The sequence below is a fragment of the Meleagris gallopavo genome, chromosome 5 (genome assembly GCF_905368555.1).
Source record: "Meleagris gallopavo chromosome 5, MGAL_WU_HG_1.1, whole genome shotgun sequence".
NCBI lineage: Eukaryota > Metazoa > Chordata > Aves > Galliformes > Phasianidae > Meleagris > Meleagris gallopavo.
This window is the reverse complement of record NC_139408.1, coordinates 35,712,672-35,731,465: the sequence shown is the minus strand read 5'-3', so window position 1 is coordinate 35,731,465 and position 18,794 is coordinate 35,712,672. Positions and strand designations below refer to the sequence as shown.

The following is an 18,794-nucleotide window of genomic DNA, read 5'->3' as shown; positions in this document are numbered from 1 at the left end:
TGAATTAACCACTCTTCTTTCTCCCTGAAAGGATCAGGCAAATTAGTCATGGCATCCAGGTGCAAGATAACCATAATCACCCAGGTATTTCAGAGCAGGTATGAGTAGTCAACCTCAGAAGCAGCCAACTTCATCAGGCTCACATGGGCCCACTTTTCTAGCTTCTCCAGGTCCCTCTGGGCTGCACCCTCTTCCGTCAGCATGTTGACCGCACTACACAGCTTGTTGTTGCTGATAAACTTGCAGAGAGTGCACTCAGTCTCACTGGGCTCAAAGGGCTTTGAGGCAAATCTTGGAGTTGGGAAATGCAGACATCAAAGGAGAACCAATGCATTATACAAAAGCCATCAACTTAAAATGTTAAGACAGAGAGATCTATTTTCAAAGCTTCACAAAATCAGCTGCAAGAATTACAGGTATATGAATGGGTCACTTTCTCTTCTCGCTCCAGACTATTACATTCTAAAAGAACATGTAAAACCCCTTTATGCACTTAGACCAGACCTAGTGTGGTGACTGTACATGCTCACAGATTCATCTCTTCCTGTCTTCCTCACAGCACATGCACATCTGCCAAGCACTTCTTGCCCCATGCACATCAGCCCTTATCAGGAGTATGAAGTAGCTACAAATAGGATGATATTACTGGACTATCTGAGAAACATTCGAGCATGAAAGTCATCCAGCGAGAGATGATACTGTCTCTCAGTATACTGATTATACTATCTCCATCTCGATAGAGTAGCTCCCAATTAAATGTAGCCAGAGTAAACAGGAATCCAGCTGAAAGTATCGTATAGACATTAATACAAAGGAGACAGCCTTGTTAAAATTGTTTTCTTCCTACATCAGTTTGTAAGGCTGCAACTTGCTACATCAGATCACCACCTAACATCCTAACAGCTTTTGGTAGATGTATATAAAGATTCGAATTTGTATTATCTATGTAAAAGATATTTTCTCATTACAGATAATGTTTAATAGTTCAGAAAGGCCATCTTAAAAATATTCGTAAATATGTTCACTGCCATTCTTATGCATCACACTAAATTGTTTCATTTTCTTTGCTAGAAGTGTCTAATCATATATCTTTGTTTTTTTTTTTCTTTACATACAGTATAACAGAGTACTTTCAGAGAGAGCATCGTCAATAAACTAAACCTTTGCTTCTCATTAAATACTCTGATTGCATTTATGCCTGAGCAGAGTAAAAGCAACAATATTGTTGCAAGAGTAAAACAAAAGACTACACAGTGAAGAAAAAAGAAAATTCCATAAAGCAGTTTAAAGTGTTGTTGGAATAAAACTTTTCAGAGCTCAAAACTACTTAAACTGTTTCCCTGTTTAATCAGCAGTGCACTGAAGAATATTAGTTAAAAAAAAAAAAAAAATAGGGAATAGAAAGCTGAAATTTTCTATTAGTAGCTGCTACAACAAAAGCATGACTGACTGGAAAATGGAAAACACCCTCTCACATATACTTGCCTACATTGTAATTTCAGCCTTTTCACCTAGTTTCCCCTCTGGAAAACCCTGGCTGCAGGAGAAGTCACACAGTCTGGCATACCTAAAATGGGCAGGATATTTTCATTACCACGTCTGCTTTCACAGTGCAAAGGCAACTAAAAAGTCCCAAAGTTATTTCTGGAAACCTCTAACACATCAAAACACCACTTTGCTTCTGCCACACATCCACGCTAAGCATTGGGAGAAAGCAGAATCAGCTGCACTGTCACCAGTAAACACACTGCTTTTATTCCCATTCAGCCTGCCTGCTGGTACAGAACTGGACTGAGGTCAACTCTCAACAGCCACAAAGGTGGCCCTGGAGTGGTAAATGACAGAAATTCAGCTGTCACACAAGTCAGCAAAATCTGTGGGCATTAAAACTTGAAATCATAGAATTATAGAATGACCTGGGTTGAAAGGGACCACAATAATCATCTAGTTTCAACCCCCTGTGTGCAGGGTCACCAACCACTAGACCAGGCCACCGACAGCCACATCCAGCCTGGCCTTGAATGCCTCTAGGGACAGAGCATCACAACCTCCTTCTTTGTTTCATTAGATTGCATTCATATGATCAGTCAGGTCCTCACAGTGGTAACATGAATTGCCTTCCTAAATCTTCCTCACTCCAAGCAGTACTGTTACCAGGCTAGCTCTGAACACTTTCCATATTTGAAGTTTTCAAGACAGCAGTCACCATGACCACAACGCAAACCTTTGTATAAACTGCTCAAGGAATCAAAGTTTTGTCGTAGCTTTCTTTAATAAACCTACTTCAAATATAATTTTCAGCTTTTCACAAAGGCTTTTAGAGAACAGGTAAAGTTAATTCTACAGCATGCAATAAGACACATCCTTTCATTTATCTTATATTACAGAACATCAGTAATCACCAAATGCTTGCTAGTGAATTACTGTTACATTTTTAAAGATAATTTCACTCTCCTCCAAAATTCACAGCTAGATCAGCTAGAAGTCCTGAACTCAGATGAATATCTGCACATAAATGAGAGGTCTGAACTGGCTTCAGGTACTATGAACACCCTGACAGTTTCAAGTTCCTGTAACTGTTACGCTGTATGAGGAAGAAAGCAGAAAGCCTTAAGCACTAAACCTGGTGAGTCTTTCCAAATTTTCAAAATCCATATGGACCAGAGTTGCCACCTACAGCCAAGTTACATCACTGCTTATAAGGTAATGCAAAACCACCCCACAATGTGGTTTGGGCTCCATCTAGTGGAATTCAACTTCATTCAGTACCACTAAGGCTGAACCTCTGCACAAGAAGAGTAATGAACAGAACTGCAACATACAATAGAGTATGGAAATTACGCCCCCTCAGATGTTTAAAACATCCTTTGAAAAAGCTTGATACTCTTGATGTATGCTGTAATTATAAAGATGAAAGTATATATTTAAAAATAAAAAACGTCAGTAAGAATCTAAAGGCTTGTTAATGTTTTAAAGCAAAGGGTGGAATAAAAAAACATCTGTGCTGTTTTCAAAGTACATCAACACCAATTGTACATTACTCTCAGGCTGACAGCACGCAAGACCTACCTGCGGACTTGTCTTTCTGAAAGTGTCAGTCCCATGTATCACATCGCTAATTATTCTTTCTCTCAAATTACTGTATTCCTCTTCGGTGAGCTCACTATCTTCCAGCTGATGGTTGCAAACTGGGCACTGTCCACTGCGAACAGTGCAAAAAGATAAAAACAAATAAGAATTATCTTAAATTTTACAATCTTAATGGGCATCTGACTATAAGAACATTTTTTCCCACAAATCCAACACAATAAATAAAGAGAAAATTGGTTGTAGTCTTTCTGGCATGCATCCAAAACTCTGAAGTCACTGTAGCCACTTCTAGATTTTTGTATGATCTTCCAGAACTATGCCAGAAGAAAGAATAAGAACCTTCTTAAAGACCCAGCCTTTTTAAAGTTGTTTCATGTCCCACAGCCACAGCCTCTGCCCTAATCTACATTCTGAAGGAAATCAAACTGTAACTGTCGTTGCTCTCAAGCACCATTTATTCTTTTTTTTTTTTTTCTTCTTTTTTTCCTAGTTGTTTCCCTTGCTGCCTCTCCAAACAAAACCTGTACATCAACGCAATGCACAAATCCATACCCTACTCAAGAATGTATGAATCATGCATCATTACCTTGAATCTCTGGAAACTGGAGTATGGGAATTCATATGTACATAACAAATATTCATATTGTCAAGGATTAAAATATTGTCTTAAACAAAGATTCAAAAAAAAGTTATCTTACAGAAAAAAGTTATGAAAGAAAAGTTCATCTTATTAAAAGACAACAGCTCATTTTTAAGTAAAACACTGCATTTACCTGTCTTTAATACTGGTCAGGTGTCCTTTCCAGTTCTCTCCTGGTATACTAAACATACACAGAAAAAGATAAATTACAGCATTGGATTCTCATTTAGCTGTACTAGCATTACAGATAACATCAACAACAAAAAATCTATTCTGGTCAATATTTAGAAATAGGCCCATCATTTACCCTGAAAAAAAAAAAAGAAAAAAAAAAAAAAAGAAAAAAAACAACACAAAAATTCATACATAAGTCAACAACTTGAAGTACCAAATAACAACTCAGTGTTTAACAACATGCTGAGAACTGACACCAAGTGCTTCCGTTTACTTTGTCCCCAAATATAAAGATACACAAATAACAAGATTGCACTGTCAAGTTTCAAGGTGTTGCCATACACATTCATAAAGCACTCAGAAATCAGATGGAAAAATCAGGAAATCAAGAATTCTATGCAAGCGTAATCCAAAGATTTAGAAAAAACACTGCTAAGAGTAACGTTGGTCATAGCAAAATGCTGCACTGAGACTTTCTGATGCCACATCATTATCATCACTTTTGCTGTTAACACTGGTACCACCACACTGGTGCAAATGTTCCTTTTTGCCTACAAGATCCAGAACAGAATAGGCTATATGCTCAACAGAATGAAACTGTAGATACCTCCCTTTTTGTCACTGTCTTTATTATCTTTGGTTGCACAATTATGTGCTGTGGGCTTTGGGATAGCCATTCCACTTCTTGTCTCCTTTCTCATTCTGTATGATGATATACAGAGGTTCTTCAGTTGTTTGTTTTTTAACAAAGACAATAGGCAGCAGACAATATTGTGATTGTTAGACATTCAGATCCACTATTGGATCTGGCTTTACTCACTAATAAAGTCAGCGCTGGACTGCTCTTCGGAAAAATCATTGAAAATAACACTTTTTCAGTTACTCTCACTTCTGTGATTACTGTAACTTCTGTTTCCTCTGTTAATAAAAGTCCCAATCTGCATTACCTCTATGATGCTACTAGAGCTCAAAGTTCACAGATCCTACGTTTGTTTGGGAACTCTACATAAACTGCCTATTTATTTTTAGCCAACAGCACAAACACTATTTCAGATATCTTATTAGATTTTATATATGACAATCAAAATTGACCCTCAAGAACTGGAGCTCGCTATTGAAACATTATTTACCTTTCAAACCACAGCTTTATACTCCGCATAAATGTTTTGTGAGGGTATACTTGGTTATCTCTCAAATATAAGAGGATACCAAACAGCTCTTTTTGTAATGCAGAATTTTTCATACCCCTGCTGTGGTCAAAAAAGGCCTGCAGGACATCCAAGGTTGGCACTAAATCCTTAGCCAACATTTCATGGTAAAGTTCACAAGCAAGGGTCATTTCTTGGTGATGGGTAGCTGCTTTGATGCAGGATTCATAGTTTGATCGTGAGGGAACTGTAACCCTTTTAACTTCTTCCAAAAGAGTCAATGCCATTCTCCACTGGTCTGAATTACTCAGTCCTCTCATTAGAAGGTTGTAAGCCCCACTCTCTAAAATCTTAAATCTGATTTTCAATATGTCGTACACATCACAAATCTCTGAAGTTTTCCCTTGTTGGACACACAGTGCCAGATATTTGACCAATAAATTATACCAATGTCACCATTACTCTTTGCCACATGAGTGAGCAAGGACTTAGCCACGTCAATGGGGCTGTTGTATCTGATCATACTGCTAAACATCACTTCTTCAAACATTTCAGGGGACTGAAAACCTTCCTTCAGTCTACTCCACTCCTCAGCACACAAAGGCCTTTTGGGAGGCTGTACAGTGGCAAACTTATGCTTGATACAGTGTGATTCATTAATTGTTTCTTCAAAGCTCCCCCAGAGGAAGAAAAGCGGAGTTTCCCTTCATGCATTTCTTGAGTGTTCTCATCCCATCCTTTTTCTTCTTCATCATCAACTTCAGATCTTTTCTTAGGTGGACAATCAGTCCCTTGAGGATCCACTGCTAAACCAGTGCTGGAAGACGTCATAAAGCTGAAACAGCTAACCTTGTCCCTTTTAGGGATGCCAAAAGAAGCAGCAAACAGTTGATGGCATCTTGAAGCAGGCCAGAATACACGGCTCTTCCACAGCAAAGCCTGTAAACCATACTGACTGGGTTGAAAAAAAAGTGCCATCACCAAAATGAATTACCTCACTATTAGCTCACTGTACCAAGTAAAGTTCTGAAGTGGAAAATGTAGTTTGCATTGGAAAGTTTATTACTCAAGCCTAAGAGCTGTCAAGCTTAATATGCTTCGCTTTCAGAATGCTTGTTCTGTGAGTCCTTTATAGCTCTGATAAAAGCAAAATATGATGAAATCTTAAAAAAAAAAAACAAAAACACCCAGCAACCTCTCTCAGAGCTACGAGGACATTCATCCAGATGAGACTGTTTTTCTTTCTAGAGATGTTCTGCAGGTTTGCTGCTTACTGTTCCTCTTTGTCAGATGTTGTGAAGATGAGCATTGCACATGCTGTGGACAGTCAGGGACCACTGATGCTGGCAGGCAGAAGGCACAGGTTTTTTCTTTCTTGCCTTCATCCAAATCGAGTCAGAAGGCTTCCTAAAAATAAAAATCAGAAAAAAAAACATTATGCTTTGGGCATATGAGGAACACCACATTGAAATTTCCATGCTAACGAAGTTCGATACGATTTCAGATCACGAAGACAAATTCCAACTCCTCAGCCAGACCAGGCACAGCACGCCTACAGGAACGCCCTCAGGCCTCCAACCAGGGACCGATACCTTTCTAGGGACCCGAGCCCAGCCCCCGGAGAACCCAGCACTACAACTCCCACAGCGCACCGCGCCCTAGCAGCGCGCTACCTGCTGGGAAGCACAGTCTTTCCCGCTGTCCCACGTTTATTCCATCAGAGCGTCGCGAAGCACGGACCCGGCACAGCCTATGCTCTTGCCCTGAGGGGCGCACCTACCTCTGTCGCTGCGCGGCGGCCATAGGCGCCTGGCGCTGCACGATGCCGCCCAACCACTGCGTAGGACAGAGACGACCGCGCGGCACCCACAGCCCTCCCCACCCCACTCTCACCCGGAAGTGCTACCAGGCGCGCTCCGTGCGCTTGGAGCCAATGGCATCTTGCGGAGCAGCATGTGACCCGGCGCGGCCTATCAGAACGCTCCACAGCGCTCCGCTCCCTCCACCATGTCAAGCGCGGGCCGGGCGCGTCGGGCAGCGTACGGTGCATGCGCGGGGCCGCCGTGAGGTGCGGCGGGGCCATGGACTGGAAGCGGAGTCTGAGGAACCGCCTGGCAGCGCGCCGCACCCGTGAGCGTGGGGCCGCGGGGATGTCACTGGGAGCGGGGTGTCTCACGAGGGATGGGCGGGAGGGAGCGGTTTCGAGCCGCGCCGCGGGGCTTAAGTAAAGAATCTGGGCCTTGTAACGTTGCTTCGCCAGCCGTGCCCGCGCCTGTCATACACGCGCCTCTCATATATGTGCCTCAGAACATCGGTCGCGCGCGGCTGCTGGAAGAGGCCCTCGGCACGTACTGAGGTGGGGCACGCAGGTCCTGTGTCTGCGGCGTCTGCGGGTGGCTGTGTGCCATCCCTTCCTCCCGTTTGTCCTGCTCGTTAGTGGGGCTGCGTAAGCCGTAGCGCTAATGCTGTTTTTCAAGCACCTCATTAAGTTAGAACTCTACTTGGAATCCGATCTGAAAATCCTTTTCTGTGTTAATTAGCCAAAAAGAGCGAACAGGAGCTGAAAGATGAAGAGATGGAGTTGTTCACAAAGTATTACATGGAATGGAAAGGAGGAAGAGCTAATGTCAACACGTCATACGCAAACATACCGCGATTTTATTACAGGGTAAGCGAGGTGTCCAGGTACGTTTAAAGAAGAGACTATTTTATAAGAAAAAAAAGTGTCATGCCCATTTAAAGGGGCATTTCAGCTCCAGAAGCTGAAGTAAGTAGAGCTCTGAAAGATGCAAATTGTTAAGCATAATCTGTCTTTGATGTTGTATACTTGTGAATTTCAGCAGTTTCAAATTACCGAACACCTTTGGGTAGAGTATGCAATACTATTGCTAGTTGGACCATAGACATGGGTGTTTACTAAAGGTAACAAATCCTATTTCTCTTAAGAGATACTTCTTAACCTTGCCCATAATAAGAGCTTGAAACTAGATGATCTCTAAGGTTTCTTCTGATCTAAGACATTCTGTGATTCTTGTTGTCATGTTCTGACGTACCATTGTTACAAATACATATTTCCCTGTCTCTGTGTACACAATAGGCTGCTACTTTGTGGAAAGGGTCATTGACCTTGCAGACTAAAGATAGAGCTGTTGTTTGCATCATCATGGTCAGACAACTTATCTGTGATATAAATCAAATTGAGGTGAGGGAATAAAAGCAGAAGTTTGACACCTTTGGTATTGGTCAGCAGCTGTCTAACCTTGCATCATTCCTTAACCCTCAGGATCTGACAATAGAGTTCTGAACTGCCTATGTTTCAGCTGATGAATATACATGCAGCTATTATTCTGATATTCTATACAATTTTGCGTGTAAACATCAGCAGAATCTTCATGCAAACCATTCTCCCATCTGTTTTTCTGACCAAAATGTGTCTAGTAGATGTTCACACTTGGGAGAGTCAGGCTTACCATGAAATAGAAAGTGCTGCTCTCTGCTGACTGAAATAACAGTAGTAAAAGTTTAGTGTGCAAGCCCTTCTGTCCCACAACAGTGGGAAAGTGCTAACAAGTAGACTATAGAATAAGGGGTAACTCTCTGTCTCTCATGACAAGGATGCCCTGCTTTAAATAAACATACCAGTACTGAACTAATTTGAGGCAGTATGCAAGCCTAGAAGTATTCCTGTAGAAGAAGCAGGTAATATGGTAGCATTCTGGTAGATAGTTGACTACTTTCTGTCAAGTAAGCAACTTCATCCAAGTGTATGAGGCAGGGGTACCTAAAAATACTTAGTGACTGTGTGGTTTTTCAATAGAACTACTGTACAGAAAATTGAAATGCCACAATTTCTCTAGCTGCCAGCTGAAGATGAAGTCTTGCTTCAAAAATTAAGAGAAGAATCTAGAGCAGTCTTTCTGCAAAGAAAAAGTAGAGAGCTGTTGGATAATGAAGAGCTTCAGGTAAGAAAACATGTTCTGTATGGCTTACAATGACCTCTGACAAACTTCTTTTCTCTACAGAGTTTGAGCATCTCTTGTGGGTCCACAGAATCTTGTGTGATTGGTGAGGTGCTTTGTATTTTCACATGTTGACTTGTTGTGAAACACTAGCTAAAGCAAAAGTGCTGAACAGTCCAGGGGTGGTAACGTGAGTGTAAAGCTTCCTTGTTATGATGTGCCTGAGGAATAGATCAGTGGCTTCTGGTTTTCCCACTTGTTCTGATAATTTTCTAATGGGCTTGGAAGAAGTGATAAGTTCTGTTTATGTATCACTGAGAGAGACTCCAAAGGCTGTTGAGCTAACTGCAGTGTGAACACAAGAGATGTAACCCTAGAAATCCCAGTGACATGTTTATAATGCCAGTTTTGAGTAGTGGAAGTGCTCCTTGATTGTTTTGTTGGTTGAAGTGATGTTGTGTCTCAGTTGAGACAGCCCTACAGTAAAAGCACATATTTGCTCTTTTTTGTAGATGCTTTATTTTAGATGCATTGATGTATACAGAGTAATAACTTCTTAATCAAATATGTAAATATCTTTCAAGAATCTATGGTTTCTGCTGGACAAACATCAGACGTCACCAATGATTGGGGAAGAAGCAATGATTAATTATGAGAACTTCTTGAAAGTTGGTGAAAAAGCTGGACTTAAATGCAAGTAAGCATTTCTTTTATTGTTTATGCTTACTCTGGCCAAGTTTAAATGGTACTGTAACTTTTAACTGCCCAAGTAAATGTTGACAGTCTGATGGTGAGAGACTTCATGAAGTTATTGCTGACCTAATTAGTTTACATCCTTGCAAAGGTATGTTTCTCTGCATCTCTGCAGAAAATTTTCATAGGTTTGGAAAAGAGGATACTGTGTTGTTTGCTTGTTTGTTTTTAAAGAAGAAATTCTCACCATCATAAGCATTTTTAAGTTAGTATGGCCACTAAACTGCACACATTATACTTGAAGAGGAAATCTTGTCCAGCATTCCCTCGTATATTTTGATGGAAAATTTCCTATAAAATACAAAATATTCTGTGTATGTCATGTGATGAGTATTGCTGTTTTACATTCTTGTTGGGGACTGCTGTTGCACACATGGCTTTTTAATTGAGTTTCGGGCAGAAGCAGATTGGTTGTCTCTATATCACTGAAGAGGATTGGGAGCTACCAACTATAATGTACCAAAGAGTAATTAAGTTGAAGAAGAATTAAGAATTCGCAGACCGTTGAAGAGTCTCATGTTTATGAGCATCAAAGGCTGCTGCTGTTTATTGAGTTTACCATTGCTATTTGGTAGGATCCCAACTACGTGTGTACTCGCTATGAATACACTCAATACTTGTGGCTTTCAGGTTAGCGAATTAATATCTTTGAAGACACAGAACACGTTCTGTATTGTTAAAAGTCTTTTAGATTTTCTGCAAGTTGGGAGTACTGGAACTGCATCTGTCAGTGTAGTATAATCAGGTGCAGATAAGTAACTTTCTTTGTTTTACAGGCAGTTCTTCACAGCAAAGATTTTTGCTAAATTACTCCATAATGATCCTTATGGGAGGATATCTATAATGCAGTTTTTCAATTATGTCATGCGAAAAGGTTAGTTGATGCTTCCCGTTTTAATGAGAAGTTATTTTATTTTTGAGGCTATTTTAAGCTTTATTAATTAATTGCTGTTCTCATCAACAGCAGTAGAATCCTATCCTTGAATTGCTAATGCTGTTTTCATAGAGATCGGAGGGTTTTCTTTCTTACTGGCAGGTAGGAGTTCACTGTACCCTTGAAGCCCATCAGCCGCGAGATCACTGATCAGTCTATTAAATATAATTATATATCAACTTATTATATGGATTATCTTTCTGATTTTCTTTTTTCAGTCAGTACTGTGAAGTACAAAACAGTGAAGTTATGTAACCATTGTGATTCTAACTGTTGTCCTGTAGATTATCTGATTAACGTGCCTTCTCATTTCAAAAATACATGCATGTGCTATTTAAATTCTGCTCTTGTATTGTCCATCAGAAGTGAGATCAGGACAGTAGGATGGTAGCTGCAGTGCTTCATACTGCACAGAGGGCTATAGCAGTCTAATGGGTAATCTATAGAGCACATTGTGCAGCTGTTTTTAATGCATGAAAATAATTCAGTGACAGAGAACAAATACGTAGGATTCCATGTACCCGCTGAGACGTGGTACCTTCTCAGCCATTTCTCACAGCTGGTTATTATAGGGCAGTCTTGGTCACAGTGCACCCCTTATCACTACTGGCTCTTACCAAGTTGAAGAAAGGATCATGGCTTTTCAGCAGAACTGCCTAAAACTCAGAAAAACAGGAAATACAGAGGCACTTAACATTGAACGGTGCATTGTGCATTTTAGAATAATGTCAAATTTTGGTGAGGCCCCAAAAAAACCCTCCAGATTTCTTTACTATAATTCTATTTTGTGTTTTACAGTGTGGCTTCATCAGACAAGAATAGGTCTCAGTTTATATGATGTGGCAGGACAGGGCTACCTCAGAGAATCAGTAAGTACATTCTTGACTGAGTTGCTGTCTATCTTAACTCGTGTGCTAGAGAATTAGAGAAGGTCCAGATTTCTTCCATTTTTGTGTCACAAAAACAAAATCATGTTGTAGATTTGGATGAGGTGTGTTTATTTGGATAATTAGCAGTCTTTGTGTACTTGAAACTTGGTGGTGAATGCTCCTAGTCCTTCTGACTTATGGATAGTTCCAAAAAAGAGGTTACAGATAGCAAAGTTTTATGTGATTGACTCTTTACTAGCTTTGTTAGGATACAGTAGAAATCACACAAAAAAAAAGTCCACAATGGATCCAGAGTGGGAGTGAAATAAATCTCCTATTCTATCAGGATTTAATACTACAGAATAACTAACAAGGTTGCAGTTACTGCTGTAATTGAAACGATATAGTAAAGATCATTCAGCAATAGGATAATCCAATTAGGAATTACACACTGGTATTCGAAAAAGTTGCAGTTGAATTCATTTATATTTAGATGTGAATATCATACTTTTTTTAACATTTTGTTTTGCTAGCAGATGGTTTCACTTGTGACACCACATGTGCATGTTATGTGTCTGACCTAGCATTTCTTGCACAAAGAGATTTGTATTTATGCCTTCACCTACGCTCTTCGCTGCATTGCTGTATTTTTAACTGACATGAATGTCAGAGTGGAGTATAACAAAAATATATTATTTAAACAACTGTAGTGTTTGAAGCTTCTCTGTGTATATTCTCTTAATTCTACAGGATTTAGAAAACTACATTTTAGAACTCATCCCTACTTTGCCACAACTGGATGGCTTAGAAAAATCTTTTTACTCCTTCTATGTTTGCACAGCAGTTAGGAAGTTTTTCTTCTTTCTGGATCCTCTCAGAACAGGTAGGTCCATGTTTTTCAGATTCTAACTATGTGTAGTATTTTCCACGTTAAACAAATGTTTCTACTGAAGCTACTTGTGCCTTTGAACTAATGTATTGTTGTCTTCGTAGGCTCCCATTCAGCAGTATTGTATTTTAATTTTAATCTCCCCCGAAAACATGAGTCTTTATGTGTGTCTGATAGTCTACTTGCAGTGCTAATTAGTTCTACTGAAAGCTCCATCAGTTGTGGTACTCTGTGCTACAGAAATTAATAAATAAGACATGCATAATAGCTAATTCAAATGAATAGAAGGTGTGGCAGCTAACAGGGAACTCAGAATGTGTGGCAGAATACCCTGCAAGCTGTGGAAATGCTCAAGAATGGTGATTATGATGTTGTTTCCCTGTGATTAAATAGGTGCACTATGTAAACTCACTACAAATGGTTTGCAGTTACGGGTGCTAATCATCTTGTTACAGATGTAGCTTACTGGGACAACAGTTTGGTTTTTCTATATCCTTCAGTTCACAAACTGCACTTTCAAGATGTCACTGTGCCACTTGAAGACAGCAGTGTTGGTTGGCAGTAGTCTCCAGCAGGGGCAACAGCAAGCATATAGAGAAGGTGTATGTGAAGTTACAGTGTCATTATTCTGCACAGCCATTTGTGCAGTGTCTCTCCACTGGTTAAAGGTACAACAGCAGACGCTCAGTCTTGTACCTCAGCTTTGTCAGGTCTGTAGTTTTGGAAGATGTGAAAGACACTGTTATTCTAATAAGCGTTTTAAGCATGTGCTTTCTTTGTATTATTTTTCTTTTGCATTTTTTGTTGAACGTTTATGTTTTTATTAAAGTTTTCTGGCTTTCAAGGTTGCAGAAAACTACCAGAATCAACAAATATTGTTCTGCCATTTTAAAAGCTATTTTTGTTTTATTATTTAGTTGATGGGGTTTTTTTCCTTAAAAATAGAATTATTTTTTTTTTCTTGTGAGGTCCACCTAAATGAGAACAGCCAAATGGATATGTTGGCTGAATAAGTTAAAACACAGTTTTCTTCTCTTTCTTCAGGGAAGATAAAGATACAGGACATTTTAGCTTGCAGCTTCCTGGATGACTTACTGGAGGTAAAGATCTCTTAACACTTACTGCTGTATTTTATTTTACTATTTCTGAATTCTAACTTTGTATTTCACTTAGTTAAGGGATGAAGAACTTTCTAAAGAAAGTCAGGAAACAAATTGGTTTTCTGCTCCTTCTGCACTAAGAGTTTATGGTAGGTTCCTTTTATATATGAACACTTTTTTTCTGTTCCTTATATGACTTAGTCAAATTCCTGGTGTTATTTTTCCTGGTTTTTTTTTTTTTTTTTCCTCATTAACTCCTTCTGATAAACCAGTCTTTTCAGTGCCTCCAGCTGTCTTTTCAGTGCATCCTCTTGTGCTTCTTATTGCACAAGGTATAAAATTCCTTCTCTTTTGACAGTTCTGTTCATGCTTTTGCATCACCTTTAGCTCTTGGTCTTGTGCTCCTTTCTCATGTAAGCAGACTTTACCCCCTTCTCACCCCCCACTGCTTCTGTTGCTCATTGTGATGATCCATGAATATTTTTGTGGTTCTAGCATACTCCCACTTAACTAACTTGTATGGTAAGAATTAATGTTAAATGTGCTGAATTTTCTTTCTCTTTGTTGTTTCTGTAGGGATGCTATATTTTGTCATCTGTTTCTTCCTAGGACAGTACTTAAACCTTGATAAAGATCACAATGGCATGCTCAGTAAAGAAGAGCTGTCCCGGTATGGAACAGGGACCCTGACCAACATATTTCTGGACCGTGTCTTTCAGGAATGCTTAACTTATGATGGAGAAATGGTAACTGCATGATTTTACTCTGTTCACAGTATTGAAGTTTTGACTTATTAATAAGGAAAATATCTCACAGTCAGTATCTTTTTCTAATAAAGTAGATTGAGGTAAATAAAAAAATAAATTTTCTAAAATCAAGATGATTGCAGTGTAGTAGGAGGACAAGTTACTTGTTTTGAAAGGCGGAAATGCTACAGAATCCAGGTAGCCCAGGATAAAGCTTCTCTTCCACTTCAGTACATACAAGTGCATGTTGGAAAAAAATGTGTATATTTATCCATGTTTTTAGAGGTCATTTAATTCTTGAAAGAGAGATGAAGGCAAGCGGCACACTTGGGACTATCAGCTGGTCTGTACATACATAGCTAATCAGCTAATCTGTACATTTCTTCATGAAGGGAGTAGTGGGTTTTGTTTGTTTTTTTTTTTTTTTTTTTTTAATTGTAGGCTTTGCATAGTTGTGAAGCATAAGAAATCTAACCAAATCAGAGTTAAAATGAAAAATATCTGTGCTGTTTATTTTGAAATCTTTATGTAATGCATCACTACTTCTAATATGTCTGTTTTCAGATGATTAATTACCTCTAAAATGTGCTAAACTCCAGTTTACTATATAGCATTGCTGCTCCCTTAGTAATTTTTTGTAGAATTGCTGAATCATTGAGCTTAGGAGAAGTCCTCTTAGTTGCCCTTTGTTGGATTTGCTTTAGTAGGTCTATACCTCTTTTGTACTCAGGAGTCCAGAACAGAACCTAGCACTCAGATGTTGGGCTAACCACTGGTAAGCAGAGAATCATCATCTTCACCAACTTGCCAGTAAAGCTCTTCCTCATGCAGCTCAAAATGCTGTTGTCAGCTGCCTCTGCTGCAAGGGCACATTGCTTATGTATATTTAGCTTTGTTGCCCATCAAGACTCTCAGCTTATTCTATGCAAAGCTACTTTCTGGCTGGTTAGCCCCCAGCATGTGCTGGTGCATGTAGTTATTCCTCCCTATATGCAGAACTTTGCATTCCCTCTGAACTCAATGCGATGCCCGTTTCTCCTGCCTGCTGAATGGCAGCAAACCCTCTGATGTTTAAGGTAGACGGGGATGTTACGCACACAGGACTGTAGGTTTCCATCCTTAATTGTATCTTCATCAGAAAACCAAAAATAAGTATAAGCAAAAAAGTAAGGAAAATGTAAGACAGGTACGTATCTGTGATGTTTACTAATGCTTCAACCTCACAAATTGCCAAACAACTTCTCTGGTCTTAGGACTGTGTACTTCAGTTGGTCAAATGGTTCACTCTTGGATAAGACTAGGGTTATTACCTCTGAACACTTCTAATTTGTGCTAACAAAAACTACTATGGCTTTTCTTAACTGATTAGGTATGTTCACTGTTCTAAAGATGTAATAAGCATTTTTAAAAGTATATGTAGCCTGTTTAATTTGGATTTATGTTTGGAATACTATTTTACATCTAAAAATGGCAAGATTTCCTCTCCTCAGCAGTCACTAGGAACTAACTTTTCTGTTCATGTTGGTGGTAGCAGCCATTTTCCATTTTATTTTGTCTTTTTCAGAAAATAGATTGATCCCCTACAATGAAATAGCTGCCAATTATAATGTTCCTGCTTGCAAAATCAATTTAGAAAGAAGACTATAATAAACATGATTGTATCTACTTTTAGGACTATAAAACCTACCTGGACTTTGTACTTGCATTAGAAAACAGAAAGGAGCCTGCAGCTCTGCAATATATTTTCAAACTGCTTGACATTGAGAACAAAGGATACCTGAATGTCTTTTCCCTTAATTATTTCTTTAGGGTAAGTCTCTTTATACAGGTAGGCCATTTTCTGTGTTTATGGTGTTATAGCCTGTGTGCTTCTGCATGCAGATCTGCAGGGAGTCCCTTTAAATTACCAGTACCCACTGGGAAGCCAGTAACTGCTTGTAAGAAGATTTAAAACATTAAAAATTATATTCCAAAACTTGGAAAGAATTCAAAAGGTATTCAGCATTGTTTTTCTGCAGTTGAAATTAACTGTTTTGATTTAATCTAGGAGAAATATTTTTGTTGCTTAAAAAATTTTATTTATATATATATATGTAATGATTACTTGTTAAAATCACTTATGATGGTTCTAGTTGGCTATTGCTCATGCTTTTAGTTTCCACTGTAATCCTAAAATTTGGTACAATAAAGGAAAATGCTGAAGTACAGTGATGGCCTGTAAGGCTGTGAGATTTTTAATCCCAGGTAATCACTGCAAAAAGCTTCTCGCTGGTGTCATACTCCATATTAGTTGACAGTTTTTAGAATCATACAATGGTTTGGGTTGGACGAGACCTTTAAGATCATGTAGTTTTGACCCCCCTACCACAGGCAGGGACGCCTCCCTCTAGACCAGATTGCTCAGATCCCCATCCAGCCTGGCCTCAAGCACTTCCAAGGAGGGGGCATCCACAACCTTGCTGGGCAACCCATTCTAGTGTCTCACCACCTTCACAGGAAAGAATTTCTTCCTAATATCTAGTCTAAATCTACCCTTTTCCAGTTTAAAGCCATTTTCCCTCATCCTGTTGCTACATGCCCTTACAAATAGTCCCTCCCAAAAAAGACAATAATGAATTTTCTGTTTTGAATATATTCCTATCTTGAATAATGAGTGATATGATTGTCTGCGTATCCTGTCTTCTGAATGCTCAAATGTTGGTCATAATGAAAGTTGGATTCTTATCATATTAAAAACTGTGGACTTGGAGATGCACATCACTGTTTGTACCTTAACTCACCACTGCCTTACATGTGGAAGAGAACTGATGGCAAGCTGTTCTGTTAATGCCTTGTCACACAGCAATGCATCTTAACAAGCAGAAGCATGTTTAAAAGGTATCATCCAGTGTCAATATAATACTGCATTGCCTATTTCTAACTTTTCTTTTTTAGGCTATTCAGGAACAAATGAAAATCCATGGACAAGAACCAGTTTCTTTTCAAGATGTCAAGGTTGGTATTCCCAAATAGAGTACTACATGAAATATTTGTATAAACGTGTCATAATTTACCAATGGAGTATTGTTGATATGTATTTAATTGCAGTGTAGTAGAGGTGAATCTGACTTGTGTGTCTCATGGGTTTGAAAACGTCTTTCTATTCAACATGTGTTGCATCCGAAAAATCTGGTATTCAACTGTGGTAGTAGTTTCCATATTTAATAGATAAATTGTCTATTAATATATACTGCTGTGCCTTACACTTCAAGATAGTTCATATAATTTGGAATCATCTCTTCTTCAGGACCAAGGAAGCATGGAGTTGACTAAAAAACCGTTGTCAATACAATTTTCTTGTACTGCCTACTTACATTAGCAGTTTCAGTACTAAAAGTACAAGCTTCAGTAAAGCTAAACTCACACGGATGAGCTGAGTTTCATGTTGCCACTTGAAGCGCAAAGGCTCCCAGAATAGCAAGCTCTTATTTGAGCTGTGGGAGCTGAGCACACTGTTCCTAGCTGTAGTTGTTACTATGTTTTATATTTTACATGGTTAGGAACTTAACGGCCTGTTTTGTATATTAGTATGGATGGCTTTAGTTATCCTAAGGTCATTCTGTAGACAGTATAAAGTAACCATTATTCTGCTCAGTAATGTGTGTGGGCTCTTCCCCCTCCCAACTCCTAATTTTGACTTCTTTCTTTCACAGGATGAGATCTTTGATATGGTGAAGCCTAAAGATCCTTACAGAATCTCCCTTCAAGATTTAATCAATAGCAGTCAAGGAGACACTGTTACCAGTATTCTAATTGATCTGAATGGGTTCTGGACATATGAGAACAGAGAGGTCCTTGTGGCAAGTGATAACGACAGTGTTGCTGATGCTGATGATACGTGACTTTCAACAGGAGTAAACTGTATGCATTGAGATCTCTCTTAACTGATGCATTCATTAACTACTGGATGCTGGGAACATTATTTAAATTGATGCCTCTTCCATTTTACTGCCCTCCCATCTTTATCTTCCTCAGGCATGTAAGATAAAACTTAATATGTAAAAATTAGTTCTGCAGATTCTTTGAAGTGAAAACAGCAGGTCTTATTTAAGAGGTAACTATGATCTGTTCTGTTTTTGTTTTGGTTTTGTTTTTCAAATAAATGTTTTTGGATTTTTTCTTTACATACTGAGCCTTTTTTAATTTGAATTTTCTAGAATGTGCATTTATCTTGAAATTAAGGATGTATTTCTTGAGTATTCTCAGCACTGGCTTGTATCCACTCAGTCACAGTGTTCTGCATGGCTTTGTGTAATGACAGCACTGTTAAGTATCCTACTCTAAAGAAGAAAGTCTTCCATAAGAGATAAACATAACATAGTATAACTTCCTGTGTAAGTATTATAGGAAATTTAACTTAATTACATAGCTGAGCTACAGCAGTAGTTAAAGAATGAGTGTTTTACTGATTTAATAAATTCACATAAGCGTTTCCTATTTCAGATAAAATTAG

At 38.8% G+C, this 18,794-nt stretch overlaps 2 protein-coding genes across 2 annotated transcripts in view; one reads left to right on the top strand and one right to left on the bottom strand.

Annotated features, from left to right (window-relative positions):
- Window positions 1-6,989, bottom strand: part of PRORP (protein only RNase P catalytic subunit) — a 38,776-nt gene extending 31,787 nt beyond the window's left edge. Inside the window, 6 exon segments of the mRNA XM_010711677.4 lie at window positions 3,070-3,202; window positions 3,864-3,911; window positions 5,035-5,500; window positions 5,503-5,707; window positions 5,710-6,459; window positions 6,833-6,989. Of these exon segments, the coding sequence (XP_010709979.2) occupies window positions 3,070-3,202; window positions 3,864-3,911; window positions 5,035-5,500; window positions 5,503-5,707; window positions 5,710-6,030 (1,173 nt within the window). The 5' untranslated portion in view covers window positions 6,031-6,459; window positions 6,833-6,989.
- Window positions 6,990-7,022: 33 nt separating this feature from the next.
- PPP2R3C (protein phosphatase 2 regulatory subunit B''gamma) lies at window positions 7,023-18,465 on the top strand. The gene is made up of 13 exons (XM_010711676.3): window positions 7,023-7,182; window positions 7,593-7,720; window positions 8,910-9,014; window positions 9,596-9,708; window positions 10,541-10,638; window positions 11,497-11,567; window positions 12,318-12,450; window positions 13,501-13,556; window positions 13,630-13,705; window positions 14,166-14,302; window positions 15,975-16,112; window positions 17,237-17,296; window positions 17,995-18,465. The coding sequence occupies exons 1-13, from the start codon at window positions 7,101-7,103 to the stop codon at window positions 18,181-18,183; spliced, it is 1,386 nt and encodes a 461-aa protein (XP_010709978.2). The 5' UTR covers window positions 7,023-7,100; the 3' UTR covers window positions 18,184-18,465.
- The last annotated feature ends 329 nt before the right edge of the window (window positions 18,466-18,794 follow it).

Excerpts from the sequence above, each read along its gene's own strand:
- PPP2R3C (XM_010711676.3), top strand. The coding sequence starts at position 7,101 with ATGCGCGGGGCCGCCGTGAGGTGCGGCGGGGCCATGGACTGGAAGCGG. Across the intron at positions 7,721-8,909 it reads TACCGCGATTTTATTACAGG|CTGCCAGCTGAAGATGAAGT; the intron begins GTAAGCGAGGTG and ends CAATTTCTCTAG. Across the intron at positions 16,113-17,236 it reads CCCTTAATTATTTCTTTAGG|GCTATTCAGGAACAAATGAA; the intron begins GTAAGTCTCTTT and ends TTTCTTTTTTAG.